Source organism: Blastomyces dermatitidis (genome assembly GCF_000003525.1).
Source record: "Blastomyces dermatitidis ER-3 genomic scaffold supercont1.10, whole genome shotgun sequence".
Taxonomy (NCBI): domain Eukaryota; kingdom Fungi; phylum Ascomycota; class Eurotiomycetes; order Onygenales; family Ajellomycetaceae; genus Blastomyces; species Blastomyces dermatitidis.
In genome coordinates this window covers 478,684-503,168 of record NW_025544783.1, presented here as the reverse complement: position 1 = coordinate 503,168, position 24,485 = coordinate 478,684, and the positions used below count along the sequence as shown (strand labels likewise).

The following is a 24,485-nucleotide window of genomic DNA, read 5'->3' as shown; positions in this document are numbered from 1 at the left end:
ACGGCAAATTCCATACGTTTCATATTCGCCGTAGGGATGTGTAACGTGAGGACAATTAGCCGATACTGAACCGATGATATTTGGGTGCCACCATCGCCTTGAGAGTCCTCAATAGGAAGCGTATAAAAGACTTCCACTAGAAAGTATTTGGCTCATAGCTCGAGCCGGTGTCGATAGCAACGCGATAGGCATGTCGGAGAGTTCAAACACTGATCACTATGTATCTCGATGTTGAGGTTTGGCCCCGCCGGATGATGTAGTGTAACGATAGGCAAGATATAGACCTCCTTGGGTTGCTACCTTAGAAGTGGGATATTGAAATTGAACGAAAAGGACGAAATTTCTGCTCCCTAGGAGACAGTATAGCATAAACGCCTACCACGTTCTGAAAGACTTTTGTACTTCAGAACCAAACCAGATACCATCCTGAACCTCATTTCAAAAATATTCTCCAAAACTTGAAAACGAGGGCCCCGGCAAGTCCCATGCAGATTCTGAATATGAAGCGAACTGAGCAAGGGGAGCCTCCTGTTCTATACGCAGCGTATGGTGGGTTCAACTGAAAGAGACTAGCGCCTGCTGAGGCTTGTCGACCGGCGCGTTGGCGCCGATAAAAAGAAGAATAATCCATGTTCAGATAAATATTGCTCGAATATCAACAGCATCTTCTTCGAATTTGTTGCCTCTCATGCTGTCATTAGGCTCATTCCCTTTCCTGGCTGTTCGCTCATGCAGATATTTAAATCTTGCAACATGGAACCTCTCCAAATGCAAACTGGTGTTACACCAATCACCAACCCTTCATTGCAGAATAAACACAATGTCAACTGCCCTAGCAGACTCTAGGGAGTACGTTAGCCAGTCTGGCCAAAGTTATAGGATTGAACAGGTGCTTCAGGAAGAGACATCTCCCTCACAGAAGATTTGTCTTGCTGCGTGAGTTGACACTGATTACCCCTTCTTGAGATTATTTACTCACAACTTCCACAGTGCTGGCAACTGAAAGGTCATATTGAAGTATATTCACATGGTTAATTCCAGGGACCTTCAAGAGATAAATAATAGGCTACACAGCAGTGCTAATCATGTCCGCCTTGTCCAAGACACCATCCCTGTTGGGGAAGAGTAGTTGGACGATGGTGTGGATCCCTTGGCTATTGTAATTGAGCGCCAAATTTCGTACTTTGCAGATGAAGATGCACTGAATGGGTTTTTGAGATACCTTGGTGATAATCCCTGGGTTTGGGATTTTGAAGTAATTCAGGATGGTTTCAACAAAGACAACCTGCACAGATCATTTTTCCTTTGGAAGAGTGTTGATGATGATTTTAAAAGTGCAATGAAAAATTTTGATCTGGAAAAGAGGATCACTGCTCGCGAGGCGTTGGCACACAAGTGGTTTGAGGGTGTTTAAGTTGGAGGCCCTCTGGTGTTTTCTCTCTATATATTAAAGAAAAACCAACTTTTCCGTGCAAAAAACACTGTAACATCACATGCACCTCATTAGTAGCACCTGCTTAGTGACATTGTGTCAGAATGAATATCACGGATGAATATGTTGAAGACATATGAATCTTATGTGTATCAAGATCTGCTTCTTATATTATCCGTGCACTATCTATTATATCTAATTTCATACAAAAGATAGAGAGCTATCTCTCTATATATTATAGAAAAACCAACTTTTCCGAGTAAAATGTAGTACTCTGTGATAGCTGATCTGAGAGGGGATGTTGAGAGTTCTGGGTTGATTGGCCCTTCTACCAGCAGTGCGCTGGTGGTGACTGAGCACTTCTAGAGCTCATTCTTTCAAGAGCTTACTGTCAGATCACGTGATCCGGCTTACTAATCCTTCCACCATATAACTTCCCACAAGCTAGCAACCTTTCAATCACACAAGCTTTACACCTTCCACAGGTTATGAGACCTGTTTTGCGCAAAAATCGCTGCCAATTCGGGATTCCTTGTCAATAATCATTATTTTAACTACTGCTTCATTCGATACACCCATCAGGTGTTAAAATTGTCTTATTCTATCAGTATTGATGTGTTTGAGATCTTGTTGATCAATAATACTACTGCTCGCTTAAAAAAGAGGCTTGCAGAAAACACACCACATTGCAAAAAAGCAAGAAAAGAAAGAGAACAATATTGGCAAGGATCCAATAAACGAATTTCAAGATGGCGGATTCAACACGATCTCGCCCACACACACATTCGCGATCTCGCGTCCTACCCACTGGTTCAGTTGATGATGATTCTTCACACTCACGATCTGCCAGTGGACATCCTCCTGGAGCATTTGAAAGCTCCATTGATGAACACCCCGAAACACCCTCTCGATTCGAAGCTGGTTTGAATACAGCTCCTGACACGGTCAGGCCGGCCCCCCGATCTACTCAACAGCTTGATGCTGGTTCTCATGAAGTCTACCGTTCGGGCGAGGCAATATCAGACCAACAGATGGAACATCTCAAGATGACATTTGAGATGGAGAAGGAGAAGCGAAGAGTCCTAGAACTCGAATTACAACTGGAAAAACTCCGTCAACAGAGATCCTCTACGGATCGACCACAGGATGTCAACAATCATCCTGCCACCACCTCAACAGCCCGTACAGCCACATGGGATCCTAATCTCGGTGAAAGGTTGGAATTCAACCTTTATGAACCGGATAGCCGAGTTGGCAAGGCAATCTCCCAATTCAAGGAAGATGTCAAGAATGCTGTGAGGCCAAACAGTCTAACTGGCACATCCAACTACACTACATGGAGCATCTTCATGAAAGCGAAACTGATTGATGCACAGTGTTGGTATATGATAGAGAAACGACAGACACAGAACCCTCTACAAAGAGATGCTGAATGGGCACCATTCTGGGACGCCAGAAACCGGTGGCTCTATACATTCATCTCGAACTCATTGGGTGCAGGTGTCAGACCATGTTTCTCCAAATATGATGAAAATCGGATCGCTTATACCCTCTGGAATGCGATCGAACAGGAATACTCTATCCCAAAAACACAGTTACGCCGTGAGGCAGTTCTGGAATTCATGTCACTTGGTGGCACACAGGTCACCAATCTACACACGTTCTTTGATAAGTTCCGGTCCGCCATCACGAAATTGGAGATGATGGATGCTTCCCCCCCAGATGCGTGGATATTTGATACCTTCTACTCAGTCCTACCCAACAATTGGAGGGATTATGTTCAAAAGAAGATAGAGGAGATACAGGATTCCAAATCCACGGCTGTGGTATTGGATGTTGATCTTCTCATGGAGGAGATCCGCTCGCGGCTTGATCCTCCGAAAGATAAAAAGAATCTACAGAATACAGATTCTGCGGCCAACTCCGCTACAACAGCTACAACAGCTACAACAGCTACAACGACCACTACACCTACCAATTCTAACAACAATACATCGAATTCGGCCCGTGGTGGCCGTACTGGATGTGGTCGTGGTAGTTCACAAGGGGGCTCCCGAAACCATCGGGGATCGGGCAATCCACCTACATGTCCTGAATGTGAGAGATCTCACTTTGGCAACTGTTGGTTGGTCAATCCAGACAGTGCTCCGGATAATTGGAGGATCTACAACGCTGCAAGGGTAAAGGAATTCAAAGAAAAGAAGGAAAAGAACAATAGTGAGGGTAGAACTCAACTATTCATTACAGTTTCTAGAGTACACTTCTAGAATGTCTCTTAGTACTGTTTAAATATTCAGAGTATTTGTTTTTGAAATTTATATTCTTAAGTCTATTCTGGAATTGAACTCATGCATGTTGATCACAGCAGAGCTCACACTTAACAGTCTCATAATCTGTAGACTACTGAGACAAAAGAGCTCAGTTATTATCAGCACACTGCTAGTAGAAGAGCTGATTCTGAGACTCTCAATATAAAATGCTCTGTAATATAACCTTATATAATATCACATGCACTTTATTAAATGAGTATGAACAGCTGACTCTGTAGTCTGTATAATATTAATCTTTATTCTTTTCTTTACAGATGTTCTTTACTATATTTACAATCTTTATACTCTTCTCTACTACATTCATTACAGCCTATACATTCATTATTAATATACTCTATTTATTAGAGAAAAATCAACTTTTTCATATGAAAAACATTGTAATGTGACATTATATACATTCTATTAAAATATTTTAAATGCTCTGACTTATACAGCTCAGATCAATCTTCAAATCTTTATTCTTTTTTTCATTCTACTCTTTTCATACATTCTCTACAGTATTTACATTTCTTATACTCTTCTCTAAATCTGATAATAGTGATAGAGGTGATACAGAGTGAAAGAGAGTGATAGAGAGAAAGAGTGATAGAGACAGTAAAGAGACTAGAGAGTGAAAGAGATGAAAGAAGTAGAAGAGATAGTAGAGGTAATACAGAGTGAAAGAGAGTGATAAAGAGAGAGAGTAATAGAAGAAGACAGTGATAGAGATAGTAAAGATGGTAATGATGATAGAGAAGGTAGAGAGTAAGAGAGTAGAGAGTGAAAGGAGTGAAAGAAGTGAAAGAAGTGATATGAGGTGAAAGAAGGTGATAGAGAGTGATAGAGAGAGAGAGAGTGGTAGAGGCTGTAGAGACAGTAGTGATGATAGAGAGAGTAGAGAGTGAAAGTGGTAGAGGGGGTTGCGGGGCGGTAGAGGCGGTGGTGGTGGTAGAGGAAGTAGAGTAGGGAGTGAAAGGGGTGATACGGGGTGGAAGGGGTGGTAGGGGAAGAGGGTGGTAGAGGTAGAGAGAGCTGAGGTTAAGTTTTCTGTATATTGTGGCGGACATATTACTTGCGAAAACAGAATTTTCCCAGCCCCCCCTGAAAATTAGTAGCAAAACACCACCAAAAAATCAAAATATCCGCATTTCTCTAGAATCATTCAATATCATCCAATACATGTCTTTTTCAATCAAATATCATCCAAATACGCGTCTTTCTTACCTTTATCATCAATATGTCACCTCAACTCTGTGATTTCATTATCAACAAGATTGTACACCTTAAGAATGATTATATGTCTGCTGAGATCGCGCGAAGCATTGATTATCACCTGTGTATATTGAATTCAATGAAATCTTCACTGTTTTGAAACTGCTAGAGAACTCTGTTCAACATGTGATATAAAGTCAAAGATTATATCAGATATCTCTTCAATTCTGAAGAGATTTGATGAAGATTTTGAAGCTTTTTTATATCATGCAGTTGAGAACTTCATAAGAGAAAAAGATATAAAAGAATATTTCAGATCTACTTATATAGAATAGTATTATAATAATTAGAAAGATTCAGATTACAATTCATTATAATATAAATTTAGAAGTGAAAGTAGTATGAGATCTGTTCTCATCACTATAAATAGTGAATAAAGATGATTTGAATTTCTGCAATTTTGTCTGTTATAATGGACTTTTTAATCCATCTCTTATAATTTGAAATATACTCTTGTCAATATTCATATGAAGCAACTGTTCCCTTGTCAATCAATTGAAGTATTCATCAAATTGAGGTATTGGACTGCTTTGAATTGGAGATGGAACAGTGGATTCGATGGAAGATTCAATGGTGGATTTGATGGAAGATTTCAACAGTGTATTCGATGGAAGATTTCAACGGCGGATTCGATGGAAGATTCAACGGTGGATTCGATGGAAGATTCAACGGCGGATTCGATGGAAGATTCAACGGTGGATTCGATGGAAGATTTCAACGGCGGATTCGATGGAAGATTTCAACAGTGTATTCGATGGAAGATTTCAACGGTGGATTCGATGGAAGATTCAACGGTGGATTCGATGGAAGATTTCAACGGCGGATTCGATGGAAGATTTCAACAGTGTATTCGATGGAAGATTCAACGGTGGATTCGATGGAAGATTTCAACAGCGGATTCGATGGAAGATTCAACAGTGTATTCGATGGAAGATTCAACGGTGGATTTGATGGAAGATTTCAACAGTGTATTCGATGGAAGATTCAACGGCGGATTCGATGGAAGATTCAACAGTGAATTTGATGGAAGATTTCAACAGTGTATTCGATGGAAGATTCAATGCCGGATTCAATGGAAGATTCAACAGTGAATTTGATGGAAGATTTCAACAGTGTATTCAATGGAAGATTCAACAGCGGATTCGATGGAAGATTTCAACAGTGTATTTGATGGAAGATTTCAACGGCAGATTTGATGGAAGATTTCAACAGTGGATTTGATGGAAGATTCAACAGCAGATCTGAATGTGGATGATAATGAGATTGTGAATTCAGTTCTTCTATTCCTTTCATCATATATTTCATCATCATCACATTGATTATCTCACTTGAGAATGTCATATTGAATGAAGTTGAAGCTGCCAGAGCTGAAGAAGGGAATATAATCACTGACATTTGAGAGATCTGTATAGAAGAATTGATTGTAGAAATTATAGATTCATTCTTCTAATTCTTCTTCTTCTTTCTACTCATTAATCATTTTGTCATCTCTCTTGTTCTTTATCTCATTGATAATCACCCATTCATACAATCTGTATGAGATGTCAGACTCAGGTGTAGAGATTCGCGGATATCAAGAATCCTCAGACTGAGTCTCTATATCCTTCTCATTCATCTGCTCCTCCATCTCATCATTGACTGAATCCTCTCCATTATCCAGAACTTCTGAAACAGGTAGTTTGGGGAGACTGAGATGCAGGGCAGGAGTCTCTGTACAGGCTTGCGAAGCAGCAGGACAGCAGGTGTTATGAGGCATATTGAAAAAAGGGTTGATTGATATATGTGGATTTGATGATAAAGATAAGAAAGACGCGTATTTGGATGATATTTGATTGAAAAAGACGCGTATTGAATGATATTGAATGATTCTAGAGAAATGCAGATATTTTGATTTTTTGGTGGTGTTTTGCTACTAATTTTCAGAGGGGGCTGGGAAAATTCTGTTTTCGCAAGTAATATGTCCGCCACAATACTCGTAAATAGCTTTATTTTAATATAAAATTTATATTCTTTTTTATATTCTCATTATTTTCATTCATTATATTATTTTCTAATCTTGAAGAGATTCAGTTCTTAAACTGTTCACTCAAGTTCTCAACTCATTATTTATCACAAGTGAATGATCTGTTAATTTGAAGAAATCAACTCTATTCACAAATTACACACAGTAGAGCTGTCAAATCACAACACACACTCTTACAATTCTCAGGATCTAATATAAATGACAGATATATCACAGAAACATCACATTCTACATGATTAATTGCTGCTGGATAATTTGTTTCTGAGGTATCTCTGTCTTGGCAGCAGACAAGGATTTCGAGCGTGTCTATGTCAGTATATTCCAGGCGAGCAACGAGCAACGGTGGCCCTGGAAATCTCTCTTAAATGAGGGTACAGTGTCATGTCCATCCCGTCAAATCCCTCCTGCGCAGGAACATGGCACTACTGCGCTGGCAAGGAGGAGTATTGATATATTTTGCCGCCCGAGTGCTGCTATTACCAATTAACCAGCCAAGCTGACCGACCCTTTGTTACTATTCTTATTGACACCTGAAAACGTTAATGAGCGACTCTGCAGGACAATCTCCTAAGCTGCATATGAGCAATGGGATTTTGCAATTGAATATGTGATTATTAGCCCTTGGGCTGAACCCTCCAAGTTGCTTCTGATCAGGCTATCCCGGAGGGCTCCCGCAGTCAGTCCCGGGCGTTACGGTATTCAGAACCTACATGTATTCTAGAACCTTTTTGGCGCAGCAGCAGCTAGGTGACTTTTTGTCGGGGCAGTGGCACAGTCGCATTGTTATGCATATATCTGGTGCCTCGATATTTCGTCCATTTGTGTGCTTTTTGCTGTGTCATATAGACAGTGCATGCTCATGCCGGACCGTATGTATGCTACGGGGGGGCATTAGCGGGACGCATACAATTACTGCAAGCCTGAGATGTATATAATATATCCACAAGTTCTTGCTGCTTTTCTTTCTATGGAAATTGTTGATGTTTCTGGTCCAGACAGGGTCGGGCATTTCTTGCTACCCAAAAGCCCTGAGCCCCATTTCTCCCACGCTTGTTTTACGAAAATCATGCGGTGTTTGGGGATTGTCAACATCGCGGCTGCGTTCCTATTTACTCTGGCCAGCTCTGGATCTATCGAGAAACGCAGCGGATTCTCAATCCAGCAAGTTTCAAAATGCAGACCGACTCCTCGTTCCCCAATGGAAGAATATGCGGTGGCCATTCTGAGGGCAGATCATGCAAACCATGCCAAACCAAAAGGGGTACTGGACATCATCAACGATCTCCTGGATATCATCATGTACGAAAGGTCTGTAAATCGGACTGTCTCAGCCACCCCAGAACCATACGATAACGAATATCTCAGCCCTGTGAATGTTGCGGGAAAAATTATGAACTTGGCACTTGATACTGGATCTGCAGATCTGTAGGTACTCTTCTAGCAATGGCTGAGAAGTAAAAACAGGGCTGACGCTACATACACTAGCTGGGTATTTTCATCGCAACAACCCTTGGTAGAAAGGGCTTCACACGACTTTTATACACCCCTGCCAGGGAAGTTACCCATGAATGGATCTTCTTGGGAGGTAAATTATGGAGATGGTTCATTCGCAAGCGGTAACGTGTATATTGATAGAGTTTCTATCAACGATGTGGTTTCGCCCTCACAATCCATCCAGGCCGCCCAGAAGGTCGGCGAGACGTTTATTGTTGACTCTAATTTGGACGGCGTTCTTGGACTTGCTTTCCCTTCCGTTAATAACGGTAAGAATTTTAACTAAAAAAAAACCTTGCTACCAGCATATTTTAGCCTTTCTCCAATGGCATTGATACTTTAAACTTGCTAATTATGATTCCAGTTCGGCCTGAAAAACAACTCGGCTTCTTTGACAATGTTAAAGATACGCTTCCCGAACCCCTTTTTGCCGTATCCCTCAAGAAAAACAAGCCCGGAACGTTCGACTTTGGCTTTATCGACGATGATAAATACAACGGCAACATTACATATACTCCCGTCTATGACAGTGGCTTCTGGTCTATCAGCACCACGGGGTATGCTATTGGTAACTCTACTAGCAATACCAGCACTCCTATTAAAGCCTTTCTTGGTAATTAGGATCCATAAATTAAACCCTTCTTTCTTTTTTATATAATATCGTAGAAGCTGGTATGCATTGCACCCGGAGTCAACAAAATTAACAGCTCTGCCTTCACACACATCCAGACACAGGAACTACCCTGATGCTCCTCCCCGAGCCCATCATAAACGATTACTATTCCCAAATTCCCGGTTCCGCAAAAATATCTGGCCTCGCAAATGCGTTTTTCAACGGTTGGATGTTCCCTTGCAACGCCACTATCCCGCCATTTTCTCTCATCATTGAAAACAATTATCGCGCGACGATCCCTCCGGAACACATTATCCTACGCCCTTTATATGGAGATGGAGATACGCCAATGTGCTTTGGTAGCATGCAGGCAGCGATTCATGAGGTTGTTTTTGGGGATATATTGTTTAAGAGTCAGTATGTGGTATTCGATACCGTGGGGCCGAGAGTAGGGTTTGCGAGGCAGGCGCAGTCGCAGCAGAAGTTAGAGGAGCATGTAGTAGGATAAAGAACTTAACTAATTTGGAGTCAAATGTACGATATTTGTCTGTGCTTTAGAATATTCATTTCATTTCTTTCTTTCGCTTAGGGATCCTTTCAGGAGATTGTTTCACAGTTGCTGTTCTCACACCCATTTTTTGTTCAATAATCTAATCATTGAGTATTATTGTGAATACTGCAAAGAGCAAAGAAATCAGAACATTCTTCACCCCATCCTGAGATGTTTAAAAAAAAAAGGTGGCAATGATACAGACATGAAGCTTGAAGGAATTTACATCAAAACATGATAATATTTCTGGAATTATCATACCATTCACACACGGTTCATATGGCATTTGCAAAGCACAAATTTTCAACAGAAGTAGATGTAAGCATAAAGGAAGGAAAAGAAGCGGTGAAATCAAAACCACTTTTGCCATAAGTCACCCGCATAACTTCGTTCTTTCATCATCACACAACCCTACTAACGCCATCCCCTTTCCTTCCTGGATCCATTCCGCTGCCACAAAATGCACCCTCTATTCCCACGGCAACCTGACTCGGTGACCGAGCCCAGCTCGGCTTAACATCTAGCGCGGGATTGCGAGCGAAGAAATTCCTCGGCCGTAGCGATAGCGACATAGGCTCCGCAGGCATAATGGGAAAATCCTCTGGGGACGGGAAGTGCGTGATTCCGAATGTGTGCCAGAGGACCACGTCTGTGTTTTCGATGCTGGTGTTAGAGAATGAGGGGGCAGAGGAAGCTTCGCTGATCCAGGTTGGGAGCCCGGGGGACAGAGAGGGGCTATCAGATGTCTGTGGCACGTGGCGGCTGGCCGGGTAGAGTTGGTCGTCCGCGTCTACGTGGAGAAGAGTGAGGTTAGTGGTCGCTTATTAATTGGTGTATGTGCGAGGTTGAAAAGGACGGCAGGAGGTCAAAGAAGGGAGAAAAAGAAACATACACTTGGTAACATGGACTGCATGTCTAGCGAAGCCGGCACGGTTCCATACTAACCCACCCTCCCTGGGTAGAAGTGCGGGCACCCCCCGGCTCACTAGCTTGAGGCCAACGGGCTTCTTGCTGTGCGGATTCAATTTATTGGTGTTTGCAATATCCCATGTGCGACTACTTGCTCCGTCATAGTCAGCCATGGCCTGTAGTGGAGTTGTGTGTTTGGTTCTCTTTGGATAGAATGCGTTTCCCTGTTTTCATTACTACCAACTTCACCGGGTCCCCGGGTAGCATCGACTTGGAAGATGGTGTTGTTGGGGCCGTCAACGTTGGCATTGATTCGCAGGCAGAAGAGATGCTGGTGATTGTGCGCGTTGACGCCTGGATACACTTCGTTCCCTAGCCGAGTGTGTCTTCACCTGGGTTCATGGCGTATGTGTTTAGAATGCCGGTGAGTTTGATGTCAAGTTGGATGGTACCGTCCTGGTGGAAGATCCAGTACACGCAGTATTCATAGTTCGTGGCGGTGAATATGTGTGAGATGATGAGCTTGAGGCCGCGAGTCACGATGACAGAATCATCTCGGAAATCTGTGTGTTTGAATAAGATACCGGCATCCTCCTCGTGGATACAGATGGCATTTTTGATAGTAGTGCTCGAGTCCGCGGCGTTGACGAAATCTGCACCCATGTGGTGGATGACGCCCTTGCAGTCACACCCAAGCGATAAGCTGTTGGTCATGTACCCGCCACCGTACTCTCCTAAGTCGAAAGCATGTTTTCGGTGATGGGGGTGCTCTGGGTTCCCGTATGGAACTACCATCCCTGCTAATAAGAGGCGGTAGAAAACGGGACGTATAGTTCCCTTGTCGTTGAATGTGATATTATTTAGTACAATGCCTTCACGGTAGTTGAAGCCAACATGAAGGTTCCAATTTTGCCAGTCAATGACTCGACCGTCTACTTTGAAGGAGACGCCTTCTGGCTGGGTGAGGTGGATGGGTTTCACGGCATCACGGTAACCACCTTGCCTTTCAATGGATTGTACGTCGTAGTTATTAGGTGGAGCTTTACTGATCGGTCTCAGCACACGAGAAACGTCGATGTGGATAAACTCTTTGGTTTCAGGGCTGTAGATGGGACAGAAGTCTAGTGGATATGCATACTGACAGTCATCCACGTTCGGGCGGTAATACATCAGAGCTTGCTGGAGACAGACGTCGCTGCCAAATCTCTCATCATATCCAATTGTCCATGCTAAGTACAGTTAGTTTTTACTTATTAAGGCTAACAACGTTATTAGGGGATTTTCCATTCTCTTGGGAAACACAATACTGAATGCCACTGGGAAAAAGCAATACATACATACGATCACAATAAACCTTGTGCATGTCCTCCGGGGGAATACCAATAATCCCACATTGCTCGATAATCTTTGGATCCTTCCTCGCCAACGGTTCCACTGCATTTAAATCCTCCATTGTGATTAACGGCTGGACACCTTCCACATGTTTCCATTGCAAAGTTTCCTATCCGTCAAGTCGACGATACCATCATACACCTTTCCGCTGGGTGCAATGGCAACAACATCCGCTGCACGATGTGGGCGAGGAGCGGTTTTCGGATTAGCTAGCCAAGCCATCATTTCAACCTTTCTCGGCTCCCACAGCGTGACAGCGTTGAATCTAAGCGAACCATCGTGTTCAGTGCAGATTATGGCGACCGCTGCATCGATCTCCAACGTGGAAAGGGGGTCAAAAGGGTGAGGGGGAGGAGAGGAGGAAGTCACCTGGTGGCCCAGTTGCTTCAGACGGTCAAGAGCCATTGTCATGAAATGATCAAGTGGAGCTTGATTGGGGATGAAGCAAGAGAGGAGAAGGTGGTAAATTGATCGGGACATAGATCGGGTATTCCTGGCTGAGGGGTAGATACTAGGTTATATACAATCGAGAAATAAGGGGAAATTGGAACTCTCGACAGCTCGCCATAACTGGTGAGCCCAGTCCCGTATTATCCATGTTGGGGTCCTTCATGATAAGGGAGTTCCGCAGGGCACGGTGGCGGGCCAGTTTCTTATTGGAGGAGTATCACGGTGTAACGAAGAAGAGCTAGATGAAGAAATGCGAGTTAACGATCAAGTCAACACTTTTCCTAGACTAGAGAATGCTAGAGATAGCTAACTAGGTCAAGCTCCCTGCTCTGAGCACCGTGCACCCTCCTACCATAAAACAACCAAGACTGCTTAAAGAATCACAGTATCTCGCCAACCCTGTCACTGGTAGGGCTAAGGAGTCGAGGTTGATAAAGACTGTACTGTAAGAGGGATAATTGTCCTCATTGGGCCTAGCGTAAGTCGTTCGATTCAGGAATCTTAACCCGAGCCTACTTATTTAAGGCATCCTTGTCTCGAATTCCCGCATCCGCGAGAGTTAGGCTTGTATGTATGAAATGGACAGCCGTTGTTGGCAGGGGAGGGAGGCGAAAACGAGGTGAGAGTGATATCGGAGTTGTCCGAATGTAAATATATCAGGGGTTGAAAATCATTTCCAAAATTCTCAATTCATGAAGTGCTGCTGGGCATTAGGGAGAATAGGAAGGGGGAAATTCATGGGGCATTGGATATTGTTCCAAAAGGATAACTGCATGCCATGATCAGGATAGGAGAAATTAATCAATCCGAGTAGTCAAAGAGAATAAGAATAAAACGGTAATCGCAAATGAATTGTGAACTCCCAAATACAAAGCTAAAATCACAAGCCAGCTATAACGCCAGACACACTATACACATCCAAACAGAGAGCAGACAATCAAAACAACCAGTAGCCACTAAATATAGATGTGAAAACCACATACCATGCGAAAAGAAAGAAACGAATTCCCAGTCCCTGAACCGTCCCAACCGTAGAAGTTACCCATTTTTTCATCCTTACTGAAAATATAGGGAAAAGACTTTTCTCGTAGTCTATCTAAATCACGACTTTCCAAATTGGAAGGTACCGAACACTCCTCCTCCGCCGCCTGGAGTTAATGGACCAACGCTAGCATGTTGCGTTTGAGCTGCGGGTGTTTGCGCATTTGTTAGCCCCGCGTGGCCTGTATTTGGTGTACTTGGCGTACCTGCATTGGAGTAGACTGTAGCTCCGTTGAGATTGGGTGTTTGCTGAGCCTGACTGGCACCGTGGTAAGGCGTGGCGGTTATCTGCCCGTTCAAGCCCCAGATCTGGCCCGAGTATTTCTCTTCATCAATCGAACCATTGAATACCAGCTGACGCATTTTCCAGAATATTTCGCCGGTCACTAGTGAGTCTGATCCAGCTTGATGTGCAATACCAACCCGCTTCACCCCTAGTTCGTCCGCAATATCCTGGAGGCCAGACTTCTGACCAAGATTTGCAATGATCTGAGCTGCGCTTTGGGTGAGTGGGGATCCGTTGACGGTTTGGTTGCGACCGGCGTGCTTCATGAGATATTTGATATCGTAGACGGATGGGAAGAAGATGGTGAGGAGTTTGTGGAATTCCTTCTCGTCGTCAGGTAAAGGTTTGCACAGCATAATCTTCATCAAATACCCGAAATCATAGCCTGAATGGAACGAAATCCAATGTACGTCATCCATGAGAACCAATCCAGACGTCATCAGAAGCGCACCAAAATCATGTGGATCAATGCCATTCTTTTCATGCATGGCGAAGTCAATGCCGGCCTTCGCTAGCATGCTTGTAGACTCCTGCGCATACATGTCACCTTCCAATGAGAATTGGAAGTTGAATTGCCAAGTGCAGGGCGCTGGACCGAGATTTGCCGCGTATTGGGCATTAGAATCTAGTGGTATGGCGGGAGGAACTTCACCACTTTCCGAAAATAGCGTTATTCCCAATTGTATCATTTTCAGAAGGTCAACATTACATCGTAATGTTTGGTAATGATAATCGGCTTTTGTAGTGAAACTACCCATCGGCCGCGCGACAATACCAGGGAATTCAGTATCCTAAGTAAAGAAGGCATGTTAGCCCGACCGAATTTACGACACATATATATGAAGAATATCGTGAGGGCCTCTAGCAAAAGATACAACTCACCATGCTAATGTAAGGATATTTATCCACTAACGACCTTAGAACCTGCATCTCCTGTGCCAAGTTGTGTTTCCAGACGTCTCGTATCCTTGAGTTTGTACCAGCACTTTTTCCATCCACGGATAAGCGGTTGTCATGACCCAAATGCGCCTGTTGCTGCTGCTGTTGCTGCTGCTGCTGTTGCTGTATCTGCGCACCCCTCACAAACCCCATCTGTGCTGCGTGACTCGCTAGACCCGTCCCTCCTCCATCAGGGATACCAGCGGTAGAAGGGCCCGCGGGGAACCCCACCACGCCCATCCCATTAGCTCCAGGAATGGCGAATGGGTTTATGTTTGAATTTGTACTCGCAGGACCAAAGCCAGGGTGGCCGCCTAGGGAAGGTGGGGGAAGCCCCGTATTGGGAGTCTGTGCATGAGTTGCGTGGTGCTGTTGCGAATGCTGCTGTTGTTGGAGGTGGCTCTGAGGGAGATGGGGGAATGGGCCAGCAAGTCCTGAGGGCGCGTATCTACCGACGGGCGGCGGCATAGTGTGTTTTACGATGTCGGCCGATGACGGGAGGAATCGAAGTCGAGCAAAGCATGAAGATGCCTGCTTGGGCTAGTTTCCACACAAAAATTGATAGCTAGGAGGTTGGTTGGACGGTTATCACCCACGAGTCACCTGGTTGGGTGGAGTGGGGGTGTTTGATATCTGCGAAGCTATAGACGAGGCTGCTGAGTATTTTTCTGAAGGGAAACAGATAATGCAGGGAGAGATATGAGGCGGCGAAATGGCTTTGCTGGGGGATTTATGTGTGCTATCTGTATAATCCTCCGCGTGGTTCATCGCTTTGTCTTCTCGTTCGAAGCGGGCGCCAAGACTTTCACCAGCTCCGGGTAACTAGTGGTTCAGCAGACTAACTACATATGGCTAGCGGGGGTTGGTCCCTCGATCAACTTTCCCGACTGAACATTCAAGCATATAGCATATAACGCCCACAATTCATCCGCATCACAGCTTATGAACTCCCTGTGAAGGAGGCTTTGGATCAATTGAGAAGCATATTCTGCTACTGTTGAGCCTAATTAACCCCGATCTCCGTCGATCACTTTTCCGAATCCCTACTGCCGATTCTGGAACATCCAACCCAAACATGGCTCGCGTAAACCCCACCGGCTTCGACATGAAGACCTTCAAAGCCGCCGCACATCCCCGATCTTCCTGGGCAAAGAAGGATCCATGGGCGCGATAGTAAGCTCTCAATTAATTCCCATGTGCCAATCCGCAATGTACTTTCTTGGTAGAACAGACGCGGGAGGGATATTTATCCAAGGATGCATTTCACGCAAAAGCTGACTCTTTCCCGACAAAAAAACAGCGAAGCATGGCGATACACAGGTCCATTTTCGCGGTGGAACCGATTTAAAACTGGATTTCCTGGACTGGGAATAGCCACCGTTGCGTTTGCTGCATACTGTGGCTACGAATGGGCGTTCCTCACCCCCAAGCATCAGGAGGAAGGTCACCATTAGAGCCATCCATCCAACTTTGCTACTTTCGAATTAATACCAATTTATACGAACGAGGTTTGAGCCGCAGCGTTTGCTGGCGGGAAGGGTTGTTAATGTTACGGTATCCCTCGAAGGCTGCCGACGGTACGCCGTCCCCGCATAATAGTCCTTTCGCATATACTTCTCGCACGATGGGCTTTTATGAAGGATTGGGGGTTGAATTCGTACGCGGAGATGGAGAAATCTGAGATTCCGTGAAGGAAAAAATCTGTTTGACATGTACATACATACATAGATACATTTGGGAAGAGGCGCTATGGTTTTATTTTCCTTGTCAATTTTCAATGGTTTTTACCACATACTTCTACCTATTTTATTTAGCACAAAAGAAGTTTGGGAGGGAGCTTCGTCGGTGACAAGGCCTTATTTTTATTTTTATTTTATTTTATTTTTTCCCTACTGGTGTGATACCGTATTCTTAAAGGTTTAGCCTTCCTTCGGAGCATAGGGTTACAAAAAGCATGAATCGCCCACCCAGCCTCTAGTCAAGTTGCCCATTTGCTTTCTTCCTTTATAGCTCACAGGAGACATGTAGGCAACATGCGGATGGCGGTGGGTTTGCAAATAACGACAAGCCATGTTCTCGGAATTCGATTCCAGCCCTACAATCGGGAAATTCGAAGAATGAGATACAAACAGTACCATTAATCATAAAGCAACCGGATTCATTTTTTTTTCTATGTTAATGACGGAGCTCTAGATTAGTAAACATTTGCATACTTCCTGGTTTAAATTACTTATAAAAAAGCCTGGTCCTATTTATTCCTCAAAAACTAAGGCGACCCCATCATCCCCTGCTGTGACAATCCTCTTACCATCCTCTCCGCCCTGTACAAACCCCAAGATCCCACCAGATTGCTCTCCCGCCTCATTCTCAGCCATGCCCAAATGGCCCCGCCATTCCTTCACCAGGCCATACCCCGCAGCAACAGTGCCACCACGCGTATCCCACCGACGAACTACTCCATCCATGCCTACCGACGTAAGTAGCCATGATCTACTATTGCTCGTAGCAGCAGATACTGTTTGTCGGCCAGCCACTGCCTTGTCATGGATAAATTCAACTTTTACAACAGCCGTCTCCTCGTGGGCAGATCGTATATGTCGTCGTACAGCAAAGCGGTGGGCTGTGTCGAATAGGGCAATGGATCCATCGACGGAGCCGGCTGCAAGGAGCGTCAGGGGCGGGGAGGAAAATGATAATGATTCAACGCCGTCAGTTTGAGCCTGTAGAGATGCAAGGAGAGTACCGGCGCCACTACCCTCAGCAGCTTTCGATTTCGATTTCGACTTGTTCACTCCAGCAGCAGTTGATGATGGGATTCGGGGCAACCCAACAACTTTGATATGTCCCTCTGCGCCACCGACTGCAGCAAAAGCGCCCGTAGGCGCTATGGCGATGGAATATAATCCACCCTCAACGGCAAATCGTTGATCTTGAGCTGTTAGACCCACGATTACCTGTGTTCCAGAGGAGGAGGTCACTCCCGCCGCCGTAGCAGCGCCAAAGACGTCGTAGACGTAAAAGCACGCGTCTTCCCCAACCGTCGCCAGGAGCATCCCATCAGGCGTCCATGCACCCGCTGTACAGGATTCCGTATGCTGGAAATAACAAGCCACCATAGACATTGGCTCCGCCTCGTCCTGCGCGTCGATGCGGTATACCCATACGCTTCCATTACTGGCGCCAAGGGCAATGAGATTTTTCTTTTCCTCACCCCCACCAGCCCCATTCACTGGGCACGTAGCGACCCAATTTATCTCCTCCACCTCCTGGGCCTCTGCGAGAAGTTTCCATGATAGCCCGGTTTTACCGGGACTTGTATCACGCCATGCGCGGAGCTTCCCGTCCAACCCTGCAGTTACAACATACTCCCCCCGCGGCTCCGTGAAAGCTACAGCGTTCACTGAATCCGTATGTCCGTCCAAATGTGCGATGGCAGGCAACGGCTCGCGTTCGCCCTTAGGTTGCGGATTCGACTCGTAGCTCCTAGGAAGCAGCGGTCTCTCCGCAGCGGAGTTGAATATGAAGGCAGTATCGTCGCCCGAGCCTGTGATTATGATATTAGGGTGGATGGGGTGTTGAGCTATGCAGAAGATAGAGTCTTTATGCTGATCGAAATGGGCGATAGAGTCGTTTTGGAATGTCAGTTCTTCTCCGTCATCGCCGTCTTCCGAGACGTCCTCCATCGGTTGGTCCTCGTCAGCGGGGATTTCTTCGGCGGCGTCTGCAGCATCGAGGAAGAGGTCATCCTCATTTTCATTGTCGGTGTTCTCTCTGGGATGTGAAAATTGAGAGGCGGACATTTTGGAATTTGTTTAAAAATGGGCAAGTTTGGAGGGGTTGTAATCGGGAAAGGAGGGGGGAATGGAGGGGTATGGAAAGTTGATTAGGTCTGATATCTGATATTAGGGGAATAGGGCTTCGATTGACATGGAATTAAAGGTTTGCGGCGATCCCAGGTTCGCAAGCTATTATCGCATAGATCCAGGTATATATAGAGCGCCCTTTCTATAATATTCATGATCGAAAGAAGCCAGCAGTAATCGGCGCGCAAAAAAAAAAAAAAAAAATGGCTATTGCTGGCTTAGAAATACAAACTATGGGGCCAGAGATTGATTAGGGCACGCTCGAACATGTGATTGGCTGGATTGTCGCTCAACTGACGTTGCGCATACACCACTTGTATATAATAAATTGCACATTCATCATGATATCTGTTTGTAGTCTCCGTTATATATATTTAATGAATCATGTCGCGAATGTCAGACACTCTCATCACGCTCAACTCCTCATCGCCTTTTGAGATGCTACTTCAAGGGATTCAACCGAGCCTTCATGCCGATGCGGTTCTAGTCATCATTTATACCTTGCAGCATTGATGAATATTATCCTACAGGCAACAGATTGTTCTGGCCCCATGTGAAACTATGGCCATTTCACCCAATGTATCTTTCAGTTATACGCAACCATTATGACCCAAGAAACGTGTAGTGTAGGTTATTGATAGTTTAATTAGATGCCACCGCTTCTATTCACCTGTATGAATTAAGATTCCGAAACGGCTAGCAAGTGGCCCTTGGCCAGGATTGCGTTTGCGGACTATGAAGCGAAATTACATGGGAAGCAGAGAAAATATTGATTGATCGATAAAAAGGAAATCAGATCTCATGTTTATTTCTGCCCAGTCTGGCCGTCGACGAGGGGGTGAAATAACGATATTTAGTACCACCAGGAATGGTGGCTGGATAGGATATATTTCGAGCGCGTGCAACCATTATTCTTGCCGCGTCTGCAGCTTCTCTTCAATCCCCAGCTCCGGCCCTAACCTCTCGTACCAATCGTCACTTTTATGTGGTTGGAATGTTGGCTTGTTCCATCCAAACGTTTATGCCAGGGAACGTATTCCTTCCCGGCTCTGCAATGCTTGTCTGGCCCGCTCACATAACTGTGCAATTTTCTGGGAATTCGGCGGGCGTATCTTTCCCCTTTAAGCGTTACTTCCCCGGCATCTCTTCTGTTGGGTGCTTGAACATCCTAGGGCTTAGCCTATTGCCTTCCAGGGAGGAATGGTAGTTCAGGGCGCTTCTTCTCCGCGTTCTCTAGCCGTCCGTCCGTAAGGCGGGAAATGTAAGTATGTCCTCTTATTGTAGCCAAACGTGTCTTCACATTGTGCCCTCAGTATCGCGTTCGCTCCGTTCTGGTACCCGAGTCACGGTCCCTGCTGCTTGAGATATTTCGTCGCTTCGGTGTCATTATCAAACCGGAAGGAAATCATTGCTCCACCGCCTTCTAATTGCACAAACTTTTCTCGACCACCACGGCAAGTACGACTGCCAATGGGTCTGCCTCTCTTCCGCTCTGGCCCCGTGGTAATCGCCTGCAGTGGTAGCCGGCCATGATTATGCGAAGGGTTGGATACATCTACATGCCAGACCCCCATTTTCAGCAGTAGACTCAGCCGAAAGGGACATGCTATTTTGCGCGATTTCACAGCAGGTTGTTTTGATTTCGTTCCTTTTCTAACCCCTTTGTTTTCTAGTGGTATAGGGGCGCCATTTTCGGGATCCTTGTAAAATTTCCTAATCCCGTCGCAAATCAGATGGATAGAGTGATCCTTGGAATCGGGTTGCTTGCGACGCGGAGGGACTATCCTATATCCGCTTGCGATGGCCCAAGTCTCGATGTACGTCGTAGCAATCTCAAGGTTTTCGAACGTCCGGGGCGGAGGGGGTGGCAGTGTCTGACACTGGCATTCCAGTTGAGGTTGAAGTTGAAGTTGAAATTCAGGTTGACTTTGGGATAGCTGTGTTGGCTGAGGTAATGACTGACGGGCAGTTGAATTATTATCGTCATTATCTGTATCACGATTAGAAATTACTTCATGAAAAGTACGTGCTCTTGGGCGTTTTTGGATTGGCTCCGCAGAATCATCGATATCCCGCATGTTATTCCGGCAGTTCGTGTTGGCATATGTCGCATCAGGATGGCTCCCGGCGTTGGGGATAGAGGTCATATTTTCTAGCCTTTCGCCATTGAATGAACGTTTGCAGTTGGAAATGCATGGCTGGACGAGGCTGCGGAGTCGGATGAGAAATGCATTTGCTCCTTCGAGCTTGACTGTATCCGTCATAGCTTACATGTGCAGCGCTGGCGGGTACAATTGCCTAATTTAGTTAGTAGCGCCAACCAGGGATCCGGCCGTCATGAGCTCAAACGGATGGGGGCTATTATCAGGGTTAATTCTTCTATGATGTATGGAGCACATTACATTGCATACACACAGGAATTGCTAATCCAATGCCTCCCAGTGATTTACTCGGTTGTGTCAATGAAGTATAAAAATATCTAAAATTGCGGGTTTATAATCGTTATACAGTTTAAATATAATATCATGTAGCATATATAGTTCCAGGCGCCCTTCCAGAAGATCTGGTACCTAGCCCTTATATAGACAATAGGGCAAACAAAGAAGAAAGCCAGGAAGCAAAATAGGTTTACAATTTCACTCCAGCCTTCCGCCTCGCCTCCTTTTCCCTGTCCCTCAATAACCGCCTCAGAATCTTCCCGCTAGGGCTTTTGGGTATAACATCGATAAACTCTACACCTCCCTTCAGCCATTTATGGCGTGCTTTGTGGTCTTCGACATACTTCTGAATTGATCTGATGGTAGCCACATCATCAGTACCCGCAGCAGGAGATTTGACAACGAATGCCTTTGGTAGCTCTCCTGCCGCATAGTCTGGGACGGGGATTACGGAGCAATCGGCAACAGCTGGATGGGAGAGGAGATGTGATTCCAGCTCAGCCGGGGCGACTTGTAGACCCTGTCGTGACGTTAGGGCAAATTCAATCAAGCTTTTGGTATATAAGGTAGGATATTAACACACCTTCACTTTAATGAGTTCCTTTATGCGGTCGACAATAAAGACGTGCTCGTTACCACGGGGCGAGAGGCGAAAAACGGCTTCATCGCCCGTATACATCCAGCCGTCCCTATACGTTTCCTTGGTCGCCTTTTCATTGTTCAAGTAACCGATCGTGACAGATGGAGAGCGAACGACGAGCTCGCCTGGCTGGTCATAGCCGGTTATCTCCTTGCCATCGGGAGATACAAGGCGTACTTCGACGCCTGGAAGCAATGACCCAGAGGAGCCGGGGAAGATATCGTCGTTGCTCGTGCTGGATACGACAGTGCATGTCTCAGTGAGGCCTAGACCCACATCAGCATTTGAACCAACCGTTTTACAAATGGCGAACTTGAACTGTTAAAACGGATTGCACGAATGATAACCTACCATAGCCCTGTTTAATCTTCCAGGAAGGTTTCCACACTCCAACCTCTTCTGCCGTTTCAGCGCCAAGTGGAGCAGCTCCAGTGAAGATCGTAGTAACAGAATCGAGGCCACTCCTGTCGCATTCCACTTTATTTCGCAACATAAGGATAATGATCGGAGGAACCTAGGAGACTAAATATTAGCAGTCCGGGCCAGGGAATAGTTGGTTGCTGGGGCAGAGAAATTTTTTAAAGATAAAATGTACCAGGTAGAGGGTTGAGATTCGATGCTTTTCAATAGCATTGAGGTATACGTTAAATTCAAATTTCGGGAGGACGACCACTTTATCGCCACGGTAAGGGCCAGCATGACAAATAACCACCAGCGAATATATATGGCTTTGGGGCAGAAGGCCTAGAGCCACATCTTTGGGGTCCAATCGGGCTCCAGGGGCTTTCAAGCTGTCGCGATGTCGCGACTCATACGCCTTAATTTGCAACGTATTGGCGATCACATTTCTATGAGATATCATTACGCCTTTCGGCAATCCGGAGGTTCCTGAAGAGTAGCAAAGGAACGCAGTTTGCTTTGCACCCTGCCCTGGCTGCCAGTTAAGCTTCTCCACCTCTGGTAATGAGTGACCTTCTTTAATGAGCTGGTCCACCGTTTTGAATCCGTCTGGCTTATTCCCACCACCTAAAAGCTGAGGCGGCAGATCAAGAAGATAAATGCGGCTTTTGGGGATGCCAACATTGGATGCAGCCTCTAGAGCAATGGGAAGAGTTACGACGCATGTGAAAATGGACTTCGATCCGCTGTCCTTGAGTTGGTGGGTGAGTTCAGGGGCAGAATAGGTCGCATTCGCAGGAGAAGCAACGCCGGAGCATCGATGGATGGCCCAGCAGAGAGTCAGGTAGTCGATCTACAGGTAGGGTGGTTATTAGCTTGAATCGTGGTACTTTGACAATGTAGCCAAACTTAACGAAGTAGAATAACTAGCTAGCTGCAGACAATGTATTCTTGCTGACCAGAAATAAGCCCTTCACGGGTACATACCGTGTTCACACTGAAGATACAAGCCACCCGGTTGCTCTCTGGCCCTTCATTCGGACGCCAGCCAAGTTCCTTGCACAAGGAGCGCGCGAGAACATCCACGCGCTCTACAACTTCCGGGGCAGAGTAGGACTTTCCGCTCAGGCCACAAACGAAGGGATCATAAGAGTCTCGCAATGGATAGCGGCCATGGCGTTCAGTAAGCATGAACTCAGAAATCGGGGTGCTATCTGGGATGTTCGGGGCTGGCCCAACCCATTTTGGAGGTGTGAAGACCATCCCACCAAAGTTATGTCCGAAGACGCAGACAAAGATAAAGAAGCGGAAGGCAAGACTGAAATGGTTCCTCAATGCCGGCTGTCGTGGTTGGAAGCTGGAGAAGAAGAAGGGGAAGAAGGAGAGGAAGAGGAAAACAGAGAGAAAGAAGACGAAGAGAAGCGCAGGCGGGAGAAAAACGTGTCATGTGGGGAGGGTACCTAGGGGCGGCGTCTATTTCGAGTCGGCGTCCATCGGCTCGGCCAAACTGCAATCGTGCTCGTGAAGTTGCCAAACCTTCCCTGTATTTCGCAGGTCGGTTTTTAGTTAGACGGAGCATTTTCCATTATGTCCGTGGGCAAACCAGACCCATCCTGTCTTCGGCACGTTTAAGCATCCGTGAAGCGTTCTTTTTATTCATCACTCACATTATTACTACTACTTAATGCAGCGTAGTATCCCTTGGGCTAGGTATAGGTTAGTTATAGGACTGATAGAAACGCCAGGGTTCCGAGGCAGCTCCTCGGTTAATGGCCTCCCCACTACTCTGATGGCAGCGATGGTTAGTTTCAAGTAGTTAGCGCGAGTAGTCTCGTCTCAAAATATGGGGGGCCAGCCTGCAATCCCGGCTTGAACAACAAATAATCTTCAGTTGGGAGAGCTTTGTCCTGAGAACCGGATCACCGGATTGCAAAACCCTCTGAGCCTTTTTAAAACATAAAGAACCGTCGACTCTTCCAAGCTCTACGTTATGGATGTTGAATTTCCCGCAGCGGATATGTAATGTACAGATAGATAAATTGGTGCCGTTTGTGAGCCGTAGAAAAATAAATTCCCTAGTGAGCCGGCAAGAAAAATTATTGCAACGCAATAATAATAATAATAATAACTGATCATATGCCGCGAATAGTTCCTGTCACCGGTACCCGATTGCGGCATCAGAGCCGACTGGCAAGAAAGTTGGAGGATACCAAACTGTTGAGGAATTATTGCGGCTGACTACATGGAACAAAGTGCCTAGGTTCTTCGGCTATGGAAGCGGGAAAAATAACGATACAGTCCAGCTACCGACAATTCTCCGATTTCTAAGAGGTACCCGCAACTCTACCAGTTAAGTACTCTCATAAAAGCCTCGCTGTGATGAAAATTTCTCCCTTCTAGCAAAGGGACAATATATATTCTACATTTCTACCCAG

At 45.5% G+C, this 24,485-nt stretch overlaps 9 protein-coding genes across 10 annotated transcripts; 4 read left to right on the top strand and 5 right to left on the bottom strand.

The window, feature by feature from the left end:
* The first annotated feature begins 1,904 nt into the window (after positions 1-1,904).
* Positions 1,905-4,047, top strand: BDCG_07902 (uncharacterized protein). Its single transcript, XM_045423679.1, has one exon. It carries the CDS (start codon positions 2,182-2,184, stop codon positions 3,697-3,699), a length of 1,518 nt encoding a protein of 505 aa, XP_045272559.1. The 5' UTR covers positions 1,905-2,181; the 3' UTR covers positions 3,700-4,047.
* A 1,381-nt stretch (positions 4,048-5,428) lies between these two features.
* BDCG_17685 (uncharacterized protein) lies at positions 5,429-6,249 on the top strand. The gene is made up of 2 exons (XM_045426772.1): positions 5,429-5,954; positions 5,981-6,249. The coding sequence occupies exons 1-2, from the start codon at positions 5,621-5,623 to the stop codon at positions 6,232-6,234; spliced, it is 588 nt and encodes a 195-aa protein (XP_045282353.1). The 5' UTR covers positions 5,429-5,620; the 3' UTR covers positions 6,235-6,249.
* Positions 6,250-7,074: 825 nt separating this feature from the next.
* BDCG_07901 lies at positions 7,075-9,978 on the top strand. Of its 2 annotated transcripts, XM_045423677.1 has the most exons (4): positions 7,087-8,461; positions 8,522-8,799; positions 8,895-9,143; positions 9,260-9,927. In XM_045423677.1, the coding sequence occupies exons 1-4, from the start codon at positions 7,962-7,964 to the stop codon at positions 9,649-9,651; spliced, it is 1,419 nt and encodes a 472-aa protein (XP_045282351.1). In that variant the 5' UTR covers positions 7,087-7,961; the 3' UTR covers positions 9,652-9,927. The 2 variants fall into 2 exon arrangements, with proteins under 2 accessions (XP_045282352.1, XP_045282351.1); XM_045423678.1 differs by having other exon boundaries at positions 7,075-8,461; positions 8,895-9,978.
* A 116-nt stretch (positions 9,979-10,094) lies between these two features.
* Positions 10,095-12,399, bottom strand: BDCG_07900 (primary-amine oxidase; the record flags this gene model as incomplete). The annotated part of the gene is made up of 6 exons (XM_045423676.1): positions 10,095-10,483; positions 10,586-10,778; positions 10,847-10,956; positions 10,995-11,831; positions 11,944-12,103; positions 12,136-12,399. 6 exons carry the CDS (start codon positions 12,397-12,399, stop codon positions 10,095-10,097), a joined length of 1,953 nt encoding a protein of 650 aa, XP_045272558.1.
* A 1,146-nt stretch (positions 12,400-13,545) lies between these two features.
* Positions 13,546-15,178, bottom strand: BDCG_07899 (CCR4-NOT core complex subunit Caf1; the record flags this gene model as incomplete). Its single annotated transcript, XM_045423675.1, has 2 exons — positions 13,546-14,562; positions 14,654-15,178. 2 exons carry the CDS (start codon positions 15,176-15,178, stop codon positions 13,546-13,548), a joined length of 1,542 nt encoding a protein of 513 aa, XP_045272557.1.
* Positions 15,179-15,785: 607 nt separating this feature from the next.
* BDCG_07898 (uncharacterized protein) lies at positions 15,786-16,164 on the top strand (the record flags this gene model as incomplete). Its single annotated transcript, XM_045423674.1, has 2 exons — positions 15,786-15,883; positions 16,011-16,164. 2 exons carry the CDS (start codon positions 15,786-15,788, stop codon positions 16,162-16,164), a joined length of 252 nt encoding a protein of 83 aa, XP_045272556.1.
* A 457-nt stretch (positions 16,165-16,621) lies between these two features.
* Positions 16,622-18,758, bottom strand: BDCG_07897 (60S ribosome biogenesis protein Sqt1). The gene has a single exon (XM_045423673.1). The coding sequence runs from the start codon at positions 18,508-18,510 to the stop codon at positions 16,963-16,965; it is 1,548 nt and encodes a 515-aa protein (XP_045272555.1). The 5' UTR covers positions 18,511-18,758; the 3' UTR covers positions 16,622-16,962.
* A 29-nt stretch (positions 18,759-18,787) lies between these two features.
* On the bottom strand, positions 18,788-20,859 carry BDCG_07896 (uncharacterized protein). The gene has a single exon (XM_045423672.1). The coding sequence runs from the start codon at positions 20,835-20,837 to the stop codon at positions 19,917-19,919; it is 921 nt and encodes a 306-aa protein (XP_045272554.1). The 5' UTR covers positions 20,838-20,859; the 3' UTR covers positions 18,788-19,916.
* A 65-nt stretch (positions 20,860-20,924) lies between these two features.
* Positions 20,925-24,238, bottom strand: BDCG_07895 (AMP dependent CoA ligase). Its single transcript, XM_045423671.1, has 5 exons — positions 23,038-24,238; positions 22,247-22,903; positions 22,003-22,165; positions 21,595-21,917; positions 20,925-21,531 (listed from the first exon to the last, which is right to left on the bottom strand). Exons 1-5 carry the CDS (start codon positions 23,311-23,313, stop codon positions 21,202-21,204), a joined length of 1,749 nt encoding a protein of 582 aa, XP_045272553.1. The 5' UTR covers positions 23,314-24,238; the 3' UTR covers positions 20,925-21,201.
* Between the last annotated feature and the right edge of the window lie 247 nt (positions 24,239-24,485).